Source organism: Ochotona curzoniae, unplaced genomic scaffold (genome assembly GCF_017591425.1).
Source record: "Ochotona curzoniae isolate NIBS_2020 unplaced genomic scaffold, NIBS_Ocur_1.0 contig_3498, whole genome shotgun sequence".
NCBI classification, from domain to species: Eukaryota; Metazoa; Chordata; class Mammalia; order Lagomorpha; family Ochotonidae; genus Ochotona; species Ochotona curzoniae.
This window is the reverse complement of record NW_024465885.1, coordinates 45,178,118-45,194,615: the sequence shown is the minus strand read 5'-3', so window position 1 is coordinate 45,194,615 and position 16,498 is coordinate 45,178,118. Positions and strand designations below refer to the sequence as shown.

The following is a 16,498-nucleotide window of genomic DNA, read 5'->3' as shown; positions in this document are numbered from 1 at the left end:
ATGTTGTAATCATTATAGACTTATACATGAAGTTGTGCAGCTTAAAAATATTTATTTGAGAAACAAAAAGGACAAAGAAACAGACAAGAGAAAGAAAGGATTTACTGATGTCCACTGGTTCGCTCCCCTGATAGTTGGCGTCTGAGTCAGGCTGAAGCTAAGAGCTGGTCACTCAGTCAGGATCTCCCCTGAGGGTGGCAGGAATCCAGGTACTGAGCCATCGCCCGCTGCCTCCCGGAGTATGCATTAGTAAGAGTGAGGCTGGGACTCAACCCCAAGCACTCTGACACAGGATGCAGGCATCGTACCCCAAGCAGCAGCATCGCAATCACTGCACTGAACACCTAGCATGCGGCTTTTAGACTGCAAACAGGAGTTGGTTATGCTCCTGACTCCTGACCTGAGCCATCCCAAATTTTCAATTTCCTCGCCCCTTTCCCATTTATTCTGAACTCAGTGTCAAAGAGTATGACTGTTAAGCTCTTTGTCACTGAATAGCTAGGCATTATGCTGGAGTAGGGGCATAGGCCCTAGTAAGAAACCTCAGATAAACCCTTTGAGGTGCATTTGGTTTCCCTTTTGGTAATATAATCATAAAATCACTCATGCTTATTGCACATGTGCTGTGGCAAGATATTACGCTAAATGTTTGAACTGGCCTCAGTGTTCGCCACTATTTATTCCTTGAAGTCAGAAAGCCATGGCTCAGAGACAGCAAGCCATTCCTAAGGTTATACTGCTGGGTTATGGTGAAGGCAGGATTCAAATTGAAGTCTGTCTGCAAGCTCAGTTCACTACTTTCCCTAATCATCTGCTCTCAGAGGTATATCATAAGCATGTCGTAAATAACACTGCCTCAGGAATGCTGTTTGCAAGTTGAAATGAGGCAGTTAATTCTGAGAGTTAGCCTGGATCCAGCCATTGAGGTCCTCAGTGTCTGTAACTGCCAGAAGTCGGGGACGACAATCTCACTAGGGAGTCTCCAACACAGTAGCCTTACTAAGGCAAAAATGTTAGTTGGAAATCTGAATAAATAAGCAAGTAAGTTCCTTCATGAGCCTGTGAATGAACAAATGAACGAATGAAGAAGCTCTCAGTATGATGACTAAGACAACAGGAAGAAACCTTCCTGAGTATCTTAAGTCTGGGATCTTCACGCTAAGCTCACTGGGGCATCCTTCTGTTACCAGTTGAGTTAGCACACACCTGGCTAGCTTACGTTCTTTCTTGATGGACTGCACTCCTTCGAGAAACACCTCCCCCTAGAACAAGTATCCCTGTGACCTGCAAAAGCAGGAACACTGGCGCTCTTCTTCAGCCTAGGTCCTCCACTGGACAGCTCGCATCTCATCCCTCCCTACCTCAAATCAGAACCGTCCCACCCCCAGCCCCATTCAACAAGCACAATGTGAGTAACATCCAAGTTCAGCAAAGACACATTGGGTAGGAACGATGGGAGCTAAACTCTTGTTCTGATATCACTAAAAAGGATTTAAAGGTCATCTTGTGGGCCCAGCGGCATGGCCTAGAGGCTAAAGTCCTCGCCTTGAATGCGCTGGGATCCCATATGGGCGCCGGTTCTAATCCTGGCAGCTCCACTTCCCATCCAGCTCCCTGCTGGTGGCCTGGGAAAGCAGTTGAGGACAGCCCAATGCTTTGGAACCCTGCACCCATGTGGGAGACCAGGAAGAGGTTCCTGGTTCCCAGCCTTGGATCGGCATAGCATTGGCCGTTGTGCTCACTTGGGGAGTGAACCATCGGACTGAAGATCTCCCTCTCTGTCTTTCCTCCTCTCTGTATATCTGACTTTGTATTAAAAAAAAATAATAATAAGTCATCTTGTTTGCAAGATGTTCAATAAGTATGCAAGCAGGCCACTTACTCACATACAGGCCCAGTGCCCACTGCTGCTGCCTGTGAACCCAGTGCTCAAAGTGGCCCCTAGCACTGCCATTTCTGTTTTCCCTTCATATGTTCATGATGATGGCTACATCAAAGCAAAAACGGTAACTGAATATTAAGCCAAAAATGTACCGTATTCCTGGGGCCTTTTTAATTCCCCTTTTTTGTTAACAATTCGTGTTTTAATAACTCACATTTCCTCCTCCATGGGAGGCTCTCCACCACCACCTTCTGGCCCACCTCCGGCAGTGAACCCAAGCACAATCGTCACAGTCACAGGCACGCAGGCAGCCCGATGGGAGAGAAGGCAGGCTGTCCCTCAGCCCAGCACCTGAAAAGTCAAGTTGCACTGTGAAGTAAGATGAGGTTGAATCTACAACCCTGTGTTTAAAAAACAGAAATCATACAACTTGGACTTTAATCATAAAGATCACTTTACCAAAGCATATTTTTAAAAGGCTGTGAAATATTATGCAACGTTTGCATGGTTTAATTATGAGTTTAGAAAAGCCGAGCACAACTTTTTCCCTACAGTAAAACATGACAGAGCATGAATCATGGCATAATGCTTTATGCTTAGTGTGGTTTTCGACATGGGGTTAGGGGTACTAGGCTGTCTACACTACACAACAAGGCAGGGATTACTATACCACAATTCACACCCCGGAGGGCTTTATGACAATGGTAAACTGTCTTTTGTTTGCTTTCTTAAAGTAATTAAAATATTTGAGGACTATATATTCACTTAGTACACGTGTTTATCTGTAGCATATGTGCATCTTCTAGAAAATCCTCTCTCTATATATATATATATACACACTTTTAAACTCAGAGCAAAATACTACAAGTAACAGGGAATATCCAGCAATCTGGGGCTGGGATTTGCCTTCATGTATTGGAGGCACTGTCGGTTCAGTGATTATACAGGATCTTCTGTGACACTGAGCATTTATTTCCTGCTCAGTTAAAAAAGCACCAGCTCTCTTAGTCCTTGCCATCTCGTCAAGTCCTCTACACTTCAGAATGAAATGAATAATTTCCTTAATGTTAAATTTCAAAGCTCCCCTGTGAAAATATTTGTCTAGGAGCTACCAGAGTTTTCAAACTTAAGAATCCAGTTGTTTTCAAGAACAGGAAGAAACCGGTCCGAGAGCGGGGGTAAGAACGAGAAGGGGGAGGGCGGCGTGGGTCTCCACGCGTCTTGATTGTTGTCCACCAAGGCAACTTCAAGAAGGTGAACTGAAAAGGGAAAAAGAAGGTCCTGGAGGTAGCAGATTTGAGTATTTCATAATGAGCAAAAATAACTCATTTCTGCATATCATGGCTTATGCAACACTTGAACTTGGTGCTTACAAAAGACAGCAGTTTGTCATAGATTGCCTGTCAAGACCCTTGTGAGTTACAATAATGTACTATTATTTTTTCCCGCAGGGTGGGACACAAAGAGAAAATTAATGTTTAACACTAAGGAAACATAAAACTGTCTTGTCGTGTCGTGGGACAGCATCCAACTTAAATTTCTTTACAATTTTGCCTAAAAATAGAGGGGCTTTTCTGTTCCTTTCTTTTCATCTGCAGTGTGATGCTTTTAAAAACTAAGACTCCTCTGAATGCCGAAGTCAAATTGACAAAATCCATTTTGCCGAAATCTTTTGAAGTCAGGCTCTCCGTCTCTTCTTTGTCCCAGGCATCTTAGAAGGGCAACCTGTGAGACACTCGCTCAAAGGTCTGCCCTTTTAAAAGCTGCAAACTTGAAATCCGGAAAAGGAGCAGGACGTGAGGGCTTGATGGGACCAGCTCTGCCAACGGGCTGTGTGAGCTCTCTGCCATCGCACTTCCTGGTCAGCTTCACAGCCAGGCCTTCTTTGTAGCCAGCCTGGCGAGAGAAGTCACACAGATAGAAAACGTTTAGGAGACCACAGGACACTTTCACCAATGGCACATACATATTGCCAAACTCTGGAGCTGGCATTACTGAACACAGACAGGTGATCACATGAGCTTCTGAGGCTCTTCTGATGATGATAACTCCCTGGAAACCTGAAACGATCCATGCAGTGAGTAAGGGAAGCCACTGGTGCCATGGGGTGCCACGGGCAGCCGGTTTGCACATTAACTCTTCCACCTGGGAAGTGCCACCCTCTCCTCTCTCCACTGTTAGCATAATCAGATACAGTCTGTGGAAGGAGACAGTTGTTAGCACCTCCCAGCATCAACGTAAAATGTCAGCATCTTTTGGGGGCAGCCATCATCCAACAGAGGCAGCCCTTTGGACATGGACTTAGAGGGACACTCATACAAACAAGCCACATTCATGGAAAATACATTTAACCACTTACTGTTTTCTTGTTAAAAGACTTCAATTTTTTAAAATTTTCACCTCCTCCTCACCCCACATACACCTGACCTCCCTGATTCTCTGCAGATACAAGGCAGATCCAGCCGTCCCCACCGTGGTCCTACGATCAGTCCTACCAGTACCTGGGCTCAATCGCCTCTCCTTCCGTGCACCCAGCAACGCCCATTTCGCCTGGACGTGCCAGCGGCATGACGACCCTCTCCGCAGAACTTTCCAGTCGGCTCTCAAGTGAGTGGCTTGCGAACACATGTTTCTGCAGCAGATTTGCAGTGGAGGATCCGGGGAGGGAAGTATGTGAGGAGGGCTGTGAACATGATAGTCCGGTGAAGGACAAGTATTGAATACTCCACACACAGTGCCATGCACCATTTCTTCCTGACACATGCGTGTAGCTGAAGGGTTAGCAGAGTCAAAGGCCAGACTGGTCAGCTTCTAGAAGTCATTGTTTCAACTGAGTTCTGGCCAGATGGGACTGCTCTGCCCAGGGATGGAGGGCACATGTGGGGCAGAAGCAGGGTACTCTACATTGTACATTTCCAGTTGGGCGCTGTCCGTGCCGAGGTCAGAGAAGCAGCCTGAGAAGCTCAGGTGTCATGGTTAGCATAATTGTTGTGAATACGAGCTCATTAAATATTAGTCATTTCACCTACAGGCCCTTTGGGCTTGGCACTCACCTTTGCTTGTGGGCAGGGAAATCATGAGAGTTACACAGGAAAATTCCTTTGTTGAGGGGGGAAAAAAAAAAAAGAAAAGAAAAACCTTGCTGTGTGGGGCTTTGAAATTGGAGCTGGACTCAACTGTGAAAACCCTGGGAGAACTTGAGCATGGGGATGCCTGCAAATATACTTGCAAGAGTGTTGGGGGCGGGGCGGGAGGTGGCGGCTTCTGCTTTTGTGCCCAGGAGATGAGATTAGAGCAGACTAGGGAGAGTCTGAGGGGGCAGAGGAGCCGCGTCTGCCATCTTCGAGGTTGTGTAAGATTGTTTTCCAAATCAGCGTGTTTGCTGAGACTTCGCCAGATCTCTCTGCTGCTGCTGAGACAGTCCCAGAGTGAACTTCTCAGAGATTCTCCCAGCAGCACCCCTGGGTTTGGGGGACCAAACGGTGCTCCACTGGGGTTGGAGAAGCGGGAGTTCCACCATCTCACGCACCTCCCACCTCAGTTTTCACCTTTCCGGCCGCTCGTGCCAGCATCTTCATGGAGCTGGAAGTGCAGCACAGGGATGGTGGATTTGTTCAGCTTCTAATTTTCTAGAACCTGATTAGTCGATTTTGATTCCAAAAGCACTCATCTACTTTTACAGACTCTTAAACTCTGCACACTGGCTCAGGCCTTCATCTGAAACATTTCCTGTTTCCTATGCGAATGACCATGGGACAGGTCTGTCCCATGCATCTCCTGACTTAGCCAAGATTGGCACTAGAACCCTGGGACCCGCCTCTGCTATTAAACAGAAATGGGGCAGGGGCATTCTTAATGAAGAATCCCATCAGTTATCTCTGAACAGCCTGCTGCTCAAGAGGCAAGGGGAGAGGAGGAGAGCATGTGAGAGTGAAGGAGATTAAGAAAAAAAGACCCATCTCAGCACCCCTCCCCCCACTATCCCACCGCTGTGTTGGAGGGAGGACCAGGGAATTCCACCCAGCTCTCCAATTGCACGGGAGACTGTTCTTCAACTTGGCAGAGCTCCTTCTGCAAAGTCAAGCCTGGAGCATGAGCCCGAGAGGCCTTGTCATAAACCTGGGGGCGGCAGGAGAGCAGAGACACATAAAAGCAACGTGTCTGCCCGGGACGGCTTTGAGAACCTGACACTGTTCTGTGCCGCCTTCCCTTTTAATCCCACTGCCCCTCTCCGGGCCTCGGCCCCACCTGGGCTTCCTTCTCCATGGGGACTCCAACTCTGGCTCCTTCTCTCTCCCTCTCTCTAACCTTTGCAGACAGACTCCACACCTTGTCTGAAAAGAGTTGTCATCTGGAGGTTTACTTTTCTTTTTTTCTTTTTTTCAGAAAAAAAAAATTAATGTGTAGCTGCCAGCGGGGGCGACAGACAGCATGCATTAATCTGAGTCATGCAGGAGATTCTTTTGAGGCAGCCATTATCTGCTCAGGCTGTCTAATCCTTTGGGGGCAGCGGGAGGGGCCCCGGCGTGGGGCTGCTTTCATCCACGTCAAACTGTGGCACAAAGACTTGAGCTGTCATAGCAGATATTTAGCCCCACCGGTCGGGGGGTAGGGGACATTTCCATCCAAAATAGCTGTATTTCCTAATCCCCAGATTTCCTACTTTTAAAAAGCACCAGGGGTCCCCACCTCCATCCACACTTCCACAAAATAAGTCAGCTCTCGCTCAACCTGACAGACAGGAGGAGCTGTGGTCACACAGGTGATGCTGGGTCTGCTCAGGAGGGCTGACAGACCAGTTCTGAAAATGGAAGCAACTGTTTGAATAGATCCTTTGAGCACATTAGAGGATCCCAACAGTGTTAGTATCCCAGTGTGTGAAAGAGAAGAAAAATGTGACCAAGTGGATGGTCCTTCATGTGACACGACTCTTGTGTAGGCAGTACAGATATGCTGCCTGCAAATGAGAGAACCATCCAGCCCCACCTGCATCCCAACCAGACAGCTGAGAAGGGAGTAGCATTCTAGCGCTGCTGCTCCTGAGTGGTCGTGCACTCACAAGGGACTCCAGGCAGTCAGGGCCATCACTGCATCCCCTTGGAGCTGTGGGAACAGACGGGCAGAGTGTGTCCCAAAGCCACATGGGAGCCCTGGACAGCCTCATCCATTCTCCCAGGGGGTTCACCTTTTCTGTCACAGGGCAGGCGCGGTGAGAAGAATCATGGGCAGTCATTTATCTGTGTCCAGAAGATTGCATCAGAGGGCTGCAAATTGCTGTATTTGCCTAATGCTTTTCCTCCTACCTTTCCTTTTCTCTAGACTATATAAGTTTAATAGCAGGGGGAGTAAAACTTCCTGCCACATCAAGCATGGCATAGCCATGCTTGTAAGCAGAGACCAGGTGACACGGGCCTTGCTCACCCATGAGTGGACAGAGATGAACCCTGTGGAACAAGGTGTGGCCCAGGTGGAGAAGGAGCTAGAGAAGTGGCCGAGGAAGGGCAGACCCCCAGCCCCTGTCTGTTTACAACTTCTTCTCTACCCACATGTCTGACTTGCTTTGAAAAGAGTAACAGGAATGTTTGAGAGGGAGCCTCCTGGTTTCCTCATTGGTGGAGGGATTTGCTGTGGACTTCGGCTGTTTCTGTAAACTTTGATCAGCTCTTCTGATGAGGACTCTCTTTATCACATTCACCCCAAATGTACGGAGAAGTTCATCTTAAAAAAAAATGTGTTACAGCAATAAAACACCCATCACGGGGAGGGATGGTGGAGAGTGGTGGTAGAGCAGAGTAGAGAGAGAGAGAGGGAGAGAGTGGGACTAGCTCTGCTTGCTGAAGAATAGGCCTGAAATATGAGGAAGTTGATCAGCAGCCGGTGCCTTCCAAAAACAGATTAAGCCACCCTGGGAGCTTTCCTTTCAGGGCAAGTTTTTGGCCCTGCCCAGTTTATTGGCCGGAACTTAGGAGGACACAGGTCACATGCCATCTGAGCGGAGAGCCGTTCTATAGGTTGATTTGAGAACTTAAAATTTTAAAACATTTCATTCTCCTGCCTGGCTTTGTTGCTATCTTTGGGTCTGCTGATGTCAACACTGTCCTCTGGCCTGGTCATTTCATGAATAATTCTGAAGAACAGAAACTACCCTGGGACACCAGCCTTCTGTCCGAGGTGCTGGTTCTCAGGCAGGGATGAGAACAGGGTGGAGTCAGCCACCCCAAATTGTTTGGCAATATCTGGAGACATTTCACAGTGCAGGGAGGGAACAGTGCTGGCATGGGGAAGCATCTCACCTTGCACATAGCAAACCCCCCCTCCCCTAACAATGATGACACTGCTCAGGTTTGTACCACAGGACACAGAGGCCCCTTTGGGGTGCCCAGCCCTCTAGTAGTTCCAGAGATCAGCCTGTAAGAAGAAAAAGAAGTGCAAAAGGATGCAAGGAACCGCAGGACAGCAAAAGCCAGCTTGTGACACTACAGACACCCAAACCCTAACAAAAGAATTCTAGAGACACATTATTGCTACTCCAGATAACATTTCAGCATGTACAAAAAAAAAAAAATTATAGCACCGTAAATCAGGATCCGACATCCATTCGTGTTAACAAGCCAAGGAAATCCGTACAGAGAAGACTAGACCCCGATTGATCTGAAGACAGATCCTGTGGGGAGAGAGGAATGGTAGCCAGGTTACCTGTCAATCACCTACAGCCCTCACTGTGCCAGCATTAAAAGGAAAAACAGGAAATGACCAGTTTTCAACTGTTCCACGCTCACAGGATTGGTAATTTTTCACAATTCAACCTAAATATTACATATAAAATAGTATTATAAATCATTACATGGTTACGTTGCATATATTTCTCTTAATATTGATATGTATTAATCTCTTAAGATTAGCATTCAAAATCTATTACATAATTTCATGTTAATATTACAGATGAAATTGGTATTCATATTTTGATTATATTGACGCATTATTTTAATTATAAACATTTTAAAAATGTATAATACAAAGATCTGGCAAACTTTTTCCATAAGAAAATAGAAAATAAATATTGTAGGTGCTGTGGCGCCCGCTGACCTGTGGCCTGACCTCACATGGATGCCAGGGCACACTACCCTCGGCAGCACAGTGAGCGAGGCTGGGCCCGATTTGCACATGGGCACTGAAGTAGGACTGCCCACTCTTCTCACATGTCACAAAATACTAGGCACTTTTGGATTTTCCTTCAACTATCCCAAAAACTAAAGCTTATTCTTAGCCCTTGCAAAACGGAAAAATTGGCAGCTGGCACATTGGGCTGGTGGGATTATATCAATATTCTATACAGAAGACGTTATAGTGCATCTATACTATGCCCGTTGCGTTACTATCTTATATTACGTAGAGCACACATCATTGCATATATCATAGTGAATTACGTGATGTTCTATGTTACGCTTCCCTTGGGCAGGAGCAGCCCTCCGGATGGTGGTTTTGGGATAAATCCATCTGTGTTAGCGAGTAGCATTCGGATAGTCCCTGTCCTCGTGGGCTGTGGCATTTTGGGGTCACTGCCGCAAGCTCCTGGGCAGTGACTCCTGGGCTGCCTCCCTGCCGGCGACGTGGGGAGCAGCAGCGAGCGCAGGCCTCCCCGACGCAACTCACCAGATGTTTTCTCCTCCGCTCTGCAGCAGCGCCCGACCTGACGTTCAGCGATCCGCGCCAGTTCCCCGCTCTGTCCTCCATCTCAGACCCTCGCATGCACTACCCAGGCGCCTTCACCTACTCCCCGACGCCCGTCACGTCGGGCATCGGCATCGGCATGCCGGCCATGGGCTCGGCCACGCGCTACCACACGTACCTGCCGCCGCCCTACCCGGGCTCGTCGCAGGCGCAGGGAGGTCCGTTCCAGACCAGCTCGCCCTCCTACCACCTGTACTACGGCGCCTCGGCCGGCTCCTACCAGTTCCCCTTGGTGGGCGGCGAGCGCTCGCCACCGCGCATCCTGCCGCCCTGCACCAACGCCTCCACCGGCTCGGCCCTGCTCAACCCCAGCCTTCCGAACCAGAGCGACGTGGTGGAGGCCGAGGGCAGCCACAGCAACTCGCCCACCAACATGGCACCTGCCGCGCGCCTGGAGGAGGCCGTGTGGCGGCCCTACTGAGGGACAGCGGCCACCTGGGATCGTCCGACGCGACACTGACCAGGGAAGAGCTGCGGGGAGCCCCGCGTGCTGCGTGCTGCGGGGAGCCCCGCCTGGGCCCGCCGCTGCCATCACCATCACCTGGGGACCCCACTCCAGGCCGGGCACCCCTGCGCTACGCCGCTGTCGCCCCTGGCACTTCGCAGGTTTTCAAACCTGACCCAGTTTGAGGGTGTCCACCAGACCGTCGCCAGCGTGTGGACACGTGGCAAAGGAAACAGGAAGATTCCCGGAGGGAAACTGTGAATGCTTCTGATTTAGCAATGCTGTGAATAAAAGAAAGATTTTATACCCTTGACTTCACTTTTTAACCAAGTCGTTTCTTCCAAAGAATATGGAATTTTGGTTAGGGGAGGGGGGCCGCGGAGGGATGCAACTCGTCCTGTTTGACATCTAATTCTTTTTTTTTTTTTTTTCCTTTTCCGCACCTTATCAATGGCAAAATGCGTATTTGCATTTGGGTGGTTTTTATTTTTATATACACAGATACAAATTTGAGCTTGCTTCTTTCTTGCTTTGACAATTGAAAGAACTATATGATTTCCTTCTCTGTTTTATTTAACTTTTCTTTGGACTGGTGTGTAGCTGTGCCTTTTTTTTTTTTTTCTTCGAGACAGCTACAGCTTTGGGTCATTTTTAACTACTGTATTCCCACAAGGAATCCCTATTTATGTATCTTGATGTTCAGACATTTACTTACGTGTTGATACTTTTTTTTAATTATTTAAATGTACTTATATTAAGAAGAAAAAAATCAAGTACTACATTCTTTTCTTTTGTTTGTGAAAGAAGCCAGAGTTAAATGTGTCACATTGAAGAAGGCTGGAAAAAAAAGGATGGCTAATGTGATCACTTGGTTATCTAGAAATATTGTTTACATTAAACTCCCTTTTATGTTAATTAAACAAGTTGGTCGCTAATGCAGCAATGTTTTTAAATAGGATTTTCAGACACTGAGAGTCACTCCGAAGATCAGAAGTATGGAATTTTCTGGTACGCTCTACAAAGGGTCTGATATCTGGCTCCTCTTCAGACAGCGAAGGTCAAGTCTGGTCCCCGAGGGTTCAGACAGGTGCCGGTGATCACGTGTTCCGGGGAGGATTCAGTTTCTCCCGAGGGATTTGCTCACTCCAAGGCCTTTGGTGATTTCTGACATGCTTTGTAAGGGAAGACATCCCAAGTGGAGCTCTGTTGACAGAGGGGCCAAGTTAGTGGATGGAGGGGGTGTCTTAACCAGTCACATCGAGGGGCTAGCAGTTCCTCTTTGCAACCGTACCTGTTCACTGACGCAGAACAGAATCTGTGGCTGTCCACCAGTGGCGGCAGAGGAAGGGACTAGTCCAGGTGCCTTTGGGGTGAAAAGCCTCCAGTTGAGCTTACAGAGGGTGAACCCAGAGGCTGTAGGAGCGGGTCCCTCCGCATGCACACCAGTGATGAGTCAGGGGTTGGAACACTCAGGACCCCTCGCCCTCTGCAACTCCCCACTCCCACCCCCCAGACTGAGACCCTGCCCTATGGGGTGTGGCACCAGCATGCCCGGGAAGAGTCATGTTGCTGCTGGCCATGGCTACAATCTCAATGTTATCAATGTCACTGTAAATTCGATGGCACTCTGTTCACTAGAGGATTTGGTCTCGATGCAGCTGCATGACTGCTGACTTAGACATGCGTGTGTTTGAGACGATCTGGTTGTTATTTAATGTACCTCTTAAATTAGTGGAAGTGATTTCAGGTCAACTCTGCGGAGTATTTGAAAGCAGGACTTCAGAACAGTGTTTGATTTTTATTTTATAAATTTAAGTGTTCAAATTAGATCTTTGGCTGCAGGCAGCAAAACAGCTGGACTTATTTAAAACAACTTGATTTTTTTTTTGAATTTTCTTTATATATATATATTGATTATTTGTTTTACACAGATGCAGTAGCACTTTGGTGAGAGTTAAAGGGTAAAGCAGCTTGTGTTGTTAGTTCGTTCTTATCTAGAAGGGCTATAGCAGATCTTGGAGAAACCCAGAACCTGTTCATTTTCATACCAGACAGCTGCCTCCGCACCAGTTTCATATTCCATACATATTTTTTTTTTTTGCGATTCAATTACCATCCAATGTCAGAAAAGTTAAAAATTGCATTTCTAGAAAGGACCGCTAACCCATTTCTCCCCAGCTGAGCTGAAGATATTCCTTAGCACATTTATTGCCCTATGTGACCTGGCAGAATACTGAGGGGGAATGAAGGAATCAGAGTCTCTCTTTTTATTTTTATTTTTTTTTTTCAGTTCCATGTTGGTACCTGGAGATATTCAACCCAAACCTGCCTCATTACCCACCCCCTCCCCAGGAAAATCAGAGATTCCCTCGCACACAATCTTCACTCCAGAAAGAGGCTGAATGGAGAGGGCTCGTCACTCTGGGTAGACTCATTGGCTTTAGGAAAAAAAAAATTACATCTCAGTTGTTCGGAAGATAGGTCTTGCACGTGCAGACACACACATAAATATAGATATATTTTGCATCCATTGCTTCCAGGTAAATTAAGGTGTCAGGAAGATCCTTAATGCCAATCGTGTACTAACTGGGTCTACCTGCGAGCATTGGTGCACAAGTGCAGGAGCCTTTTGTGCTTATTCAGGCCCTTGCTCATTTCAACACATCGACATATAATTTCACTTCCGTCTTTCTCGCTGTCTGAGAAACGTTTTTCTCCCTTTTCCTCCATCTTAGCAAGCCGACCTGCAGCCTTTATGATCTTTCCACTTTCTGGGAGGAGCTCGCACACACCTTCAACCACAGTGCCCAAGGTCCCAGAAGGCAGGCTGGCCACGGTGAGTCAGCCTTGCTCAGGCCAGTGAGCTACTCCTGGCTAAGCCTTCAGGATCTGCAGTCACAGGAACCCTGCGAGGCCCAGTCGGCGAGGAGGCAGCCTGGCCACAGCCCGTCCTGCCCCCGCCAGGCATCTGTGCAGATAAACAGGATGCTCTGATCAGAGAGGAGGATGGTTTGGTCTGCAGGTCCTACAGTTTGCAACTGCAGATGTCTGTCTTGCAATACCTGTAATCTCGGGACATTCCGTCCTGGTGACTTTTCATTTTGGCAGTGTATGTGTGTGTGTGTGTGTGTGTGTGTTTTATTTTTTAGGGAGATGACATGTTTGGGGTCTTTTATACATGAAAAATTGGTTTGACAAGAAACGCAGGAAACTTTTTTTTTAATGTCTGAACAAGCAAAATACCATTTTATTTAACCCTAGAGTACACATTTAGGGGTTTTGTTTATTTGTTGGGAATTTTTTTCCCTGCCTTTAGCCAGGTCAGTATTGATGAGACTGATCACGTGGCATTTCTTTTTTCTTCCCAGAAGAGTTGCATCAACAAATTTAATTGTATTTATGTATGTAAATAGATTTTAAGCTTCATTATAAAATATTAATGGCTATAATAACGTTCTTCATTTTTGTGTGTTTCCAAGGACCTTTTCTTATGTTTGCTACATACTGTAGGAAAAATGCTTCTTTCTACTTTGTTTATTTTAGACTTTAAAATGAGCTACTCCTTACTTACTTTTGTAAACAGCTAACGGCATGGTTCCAATTTCTTTTTTTAAGTTCACTTTTGTTCTAAAGGAAATGAATGTGCAAAAAAACCAAAAAGAACTGTTGGTTATTTGTGTTATTCTGGATGTATAATGATCAATGGAAAAAAAAAATAAAGTTCCAAAATGAAATGGTGGCATAACACATCTATTGTAAAAAAAGAAAAAGGCAAAGAAACACAATTTGCCTTCATAATTCCACAAGTTCTCCCCATCCCACCTAGCATCTGTTTCTACAACCGTTATAGGACCTGGTCACACAGCAGCCTGGAAATTCACGTGTGGGCTCCTTTCTCCTGGGTACTGACACGTTGACTATGTCTGGAAGGGACCTGCCAAACTTGGTTTTTAAGCCTGGTCATAAAAGATCCCCGGGTCTTCTCCAGGGTGCCTTACTACAGGAGAGCAGGTGCTCACTGAACACAGCCCACTGGACTAGGCTTCTCCAATCATGCCCAACTTGGGCAGCTGTGCTATGCCCGGGAGCCTTCATTTCTTTGTTACCGCAGTTCCTTCTGTAAATCCAGTATTATACCAAGTGTGAATGGCAAATAAAACAGTTGCACAAGGATCTACATTCTCTCCCCTTGGTTTTCTCTGTCTCTGAGGTGGAGGAAGACCAGAAAGATGCCCACTGAGTCCTGCTATGAAAACAGCTTGAGCAGATCAGTGTGGACTAAAGCAGTAGGCATCCAGGTCTTCCCCCGCCCAAATGCTTCCAGCATATACCAGCTCCTGGGCCAAAATGGCCTCACCTGGGCTACTTTACTGAGCACAGAAGGCTTGTTAAGATGCTTGTTTAAGAAAATAAATGTAAATGAAAATTCATGCTGACTTGAACAACAGTTGAGGGATATTTTCTTTTTAATTAATTCTTCCATCATCACCATCCGTGTGAAAAGTATTCTTATCATTTCAATTCCAAAACTCCCACCCAAAACCAATTACCAGAGAGCTTCTTCCAGTTCTCTAACTTCTTAATCACAGGGCCTCAGGACCCATCTTAAATGGTATATGGCATGACCACAAAAAACTTAAGGAACCAAAACAAGTGTGCTCAACAAGACAGGACCCTCTACCCTCTACCTGCAATGCTGTCCTTCCATACTGCCACCCATTCATGGCCCCGCTGCTCTACTTCCTACCCAACGTCGTTGCTAATGCGCTTAGGAAAGCAGCAGAAGATGGCCCAAGTGCTTGGGCCCCTGTCACGCCTAGGACACCTGGGAGAAATTCCTGGCTCCTGTTTCTGGCCTGGCTCAGCCTGTGTCACTGTGGCCATCTGGGGAGTGAACCAGTAGATGGAAGCTCTCTCTGTCTCTCCCTCTTTCCAACTTTTGCTCTCTGTAACTCTTCTAAATTAATTAATTAATTACTCGATTTGGCAAAAAAAAAAAAAAAAAAAAAAAAGCAACAAGGCCTGTGCTTAGAGATAAGCAGATATAGGAAATGTGAGGTAGAGTCAGGTTACACATTACTTTGGCCCGGTAATGGGAATAAGAACTGAGAAACACACCCAGATGGATGTTACCACTACTGTCTGTAGCAGTTTTTGATGTCAGAGAGATTTGTATGTTCTAAAGAAATAAATATTCCAGTGGAGGAATATGGACCCAAAGATGAAAGCAATACCTGTTTGCACTTTGATATGGACCTTACTCACCTGGCTGATGCTCTGTTTGCCAGGTTTCCCCCGTCAAGTTACCCTCTCATTCCTATTTTCCATGCAGTCTTCTTCAAAAGGAAGCTGCTATGCCCAACCCATACTTGTGGAATGAAGAGTTATGCTCTACCTCCGTTCAGGAAGCAAAAGTCCATGGCTTAGTACACTCAGTACCAGCAGTCCTGCTCAGGACTTGAAGGATACCAGCTGGCCTCTAGTGGAAAGGATTCATTCAGAGGAGACAGCAGCTCCTCTTCCTGCTAAAGCGTATTAGCACCAGGTCCCCCACTGTCCAGGTTACAGAATACAGAAATCTCAGAATGCTCGGGCTTCTGAAAGCAGCTCTGCACAGCTCCACCCTGTTGGCCACCCTTTCTTTCCATTGCTAGTTCCTAGGGCAAGATCCTGTTTGCAGGAAGGAGGTTGATTTTAGCCCACGGTTTGGGAGGTTCTCAAGCCAAGGTCAGATGGCCCCCTTTGTTTAGCATCTCATGATGTGCTTCTCGCTGGCAATGTTCCCAGGTACTATCAAGCATCACAAAGCCAGAATGAGTGCACAAGACTGCCTCTCATGAATGCCCCACCCTAACAGCCTAATCCAATTTACTCAATTCACAAAAGCCCCACCTCCAAACATCATAACTGGATTAATTTTCCACCCTAAGTTACATTAACTTCAGGGACCAAGCCTTTAGTACGTGAACATTTTGGAATCAACTAATCTAATACGCTAACATACAAAGTGTGGCCAAGTGTCTTTGCACAAGCTATCTTCCCTCACCCAGGGGGCGCAGATAAACTCTTACTAGATTATGAAGTTGCGGCTCAACAAGTTGCTGAGAACTTCTGTTGGATGATGGGTTGGGTTACTCATTGGTCTTAGTCTTGGGATCTCAAAGAATCATGTAAATTTTTGTTCCAAAGAAGACCAAATTGTATTCCTGAGTTCCTTGGTGCTCAGAATCCTAGAAGCGGGAACTCTGAGGAGAACATCAGCAACCCTCTCCCCTACTGCTGCTTAATAGAACTAAGTTCCCAAGTTCATTATTTTGAGAGTAAAAGGAGACAGTGTGGAATGTGTTTTCTGCCCCAGTAGGAGGAGGGTTAGTCAAGTGCCAAATTTTAATATTGGTAATTAAGTTTTTGCATGTCTCAAATTCTCCCTCTCATTGGTG

The 16,498-nt window shown here is 46.6% G+C and overlaps 1 protein-coding gene across 3 annotated transcripts in view; it reads left to right on the top strand.

The window, feature by feature from the left end:
* Positions 1–13,792, top strand: part of RUNX1 (RUNX family transcription factor 1) — a 233,674-nt gene extending 219,882 nt beyond the window's left edge. For 2 of the 3 annotated variants that reach the window (XM_040980790.1, XM_040980789.1), the window contains 2 exons: positions 4,328–4,530; positions 9,504–13,792. In XM_040980790.1, coding sequence (XP_040836724.1) covers positions 4,328–4,530; positions 9,504–10,034 — 734 coding nt within the window. In that variant the 3' untranslated portion in view covers positions 10,035–13,792. The remainder of the gene's footprint in view (positions 1–4,327; positions 4,531–9,503) is intronic. The other variant, XM_040980788.1, reaches the window with a different exon arrangement.
* Positions 13,793–16,498: the final 2,706 nt, after the last annotated feature.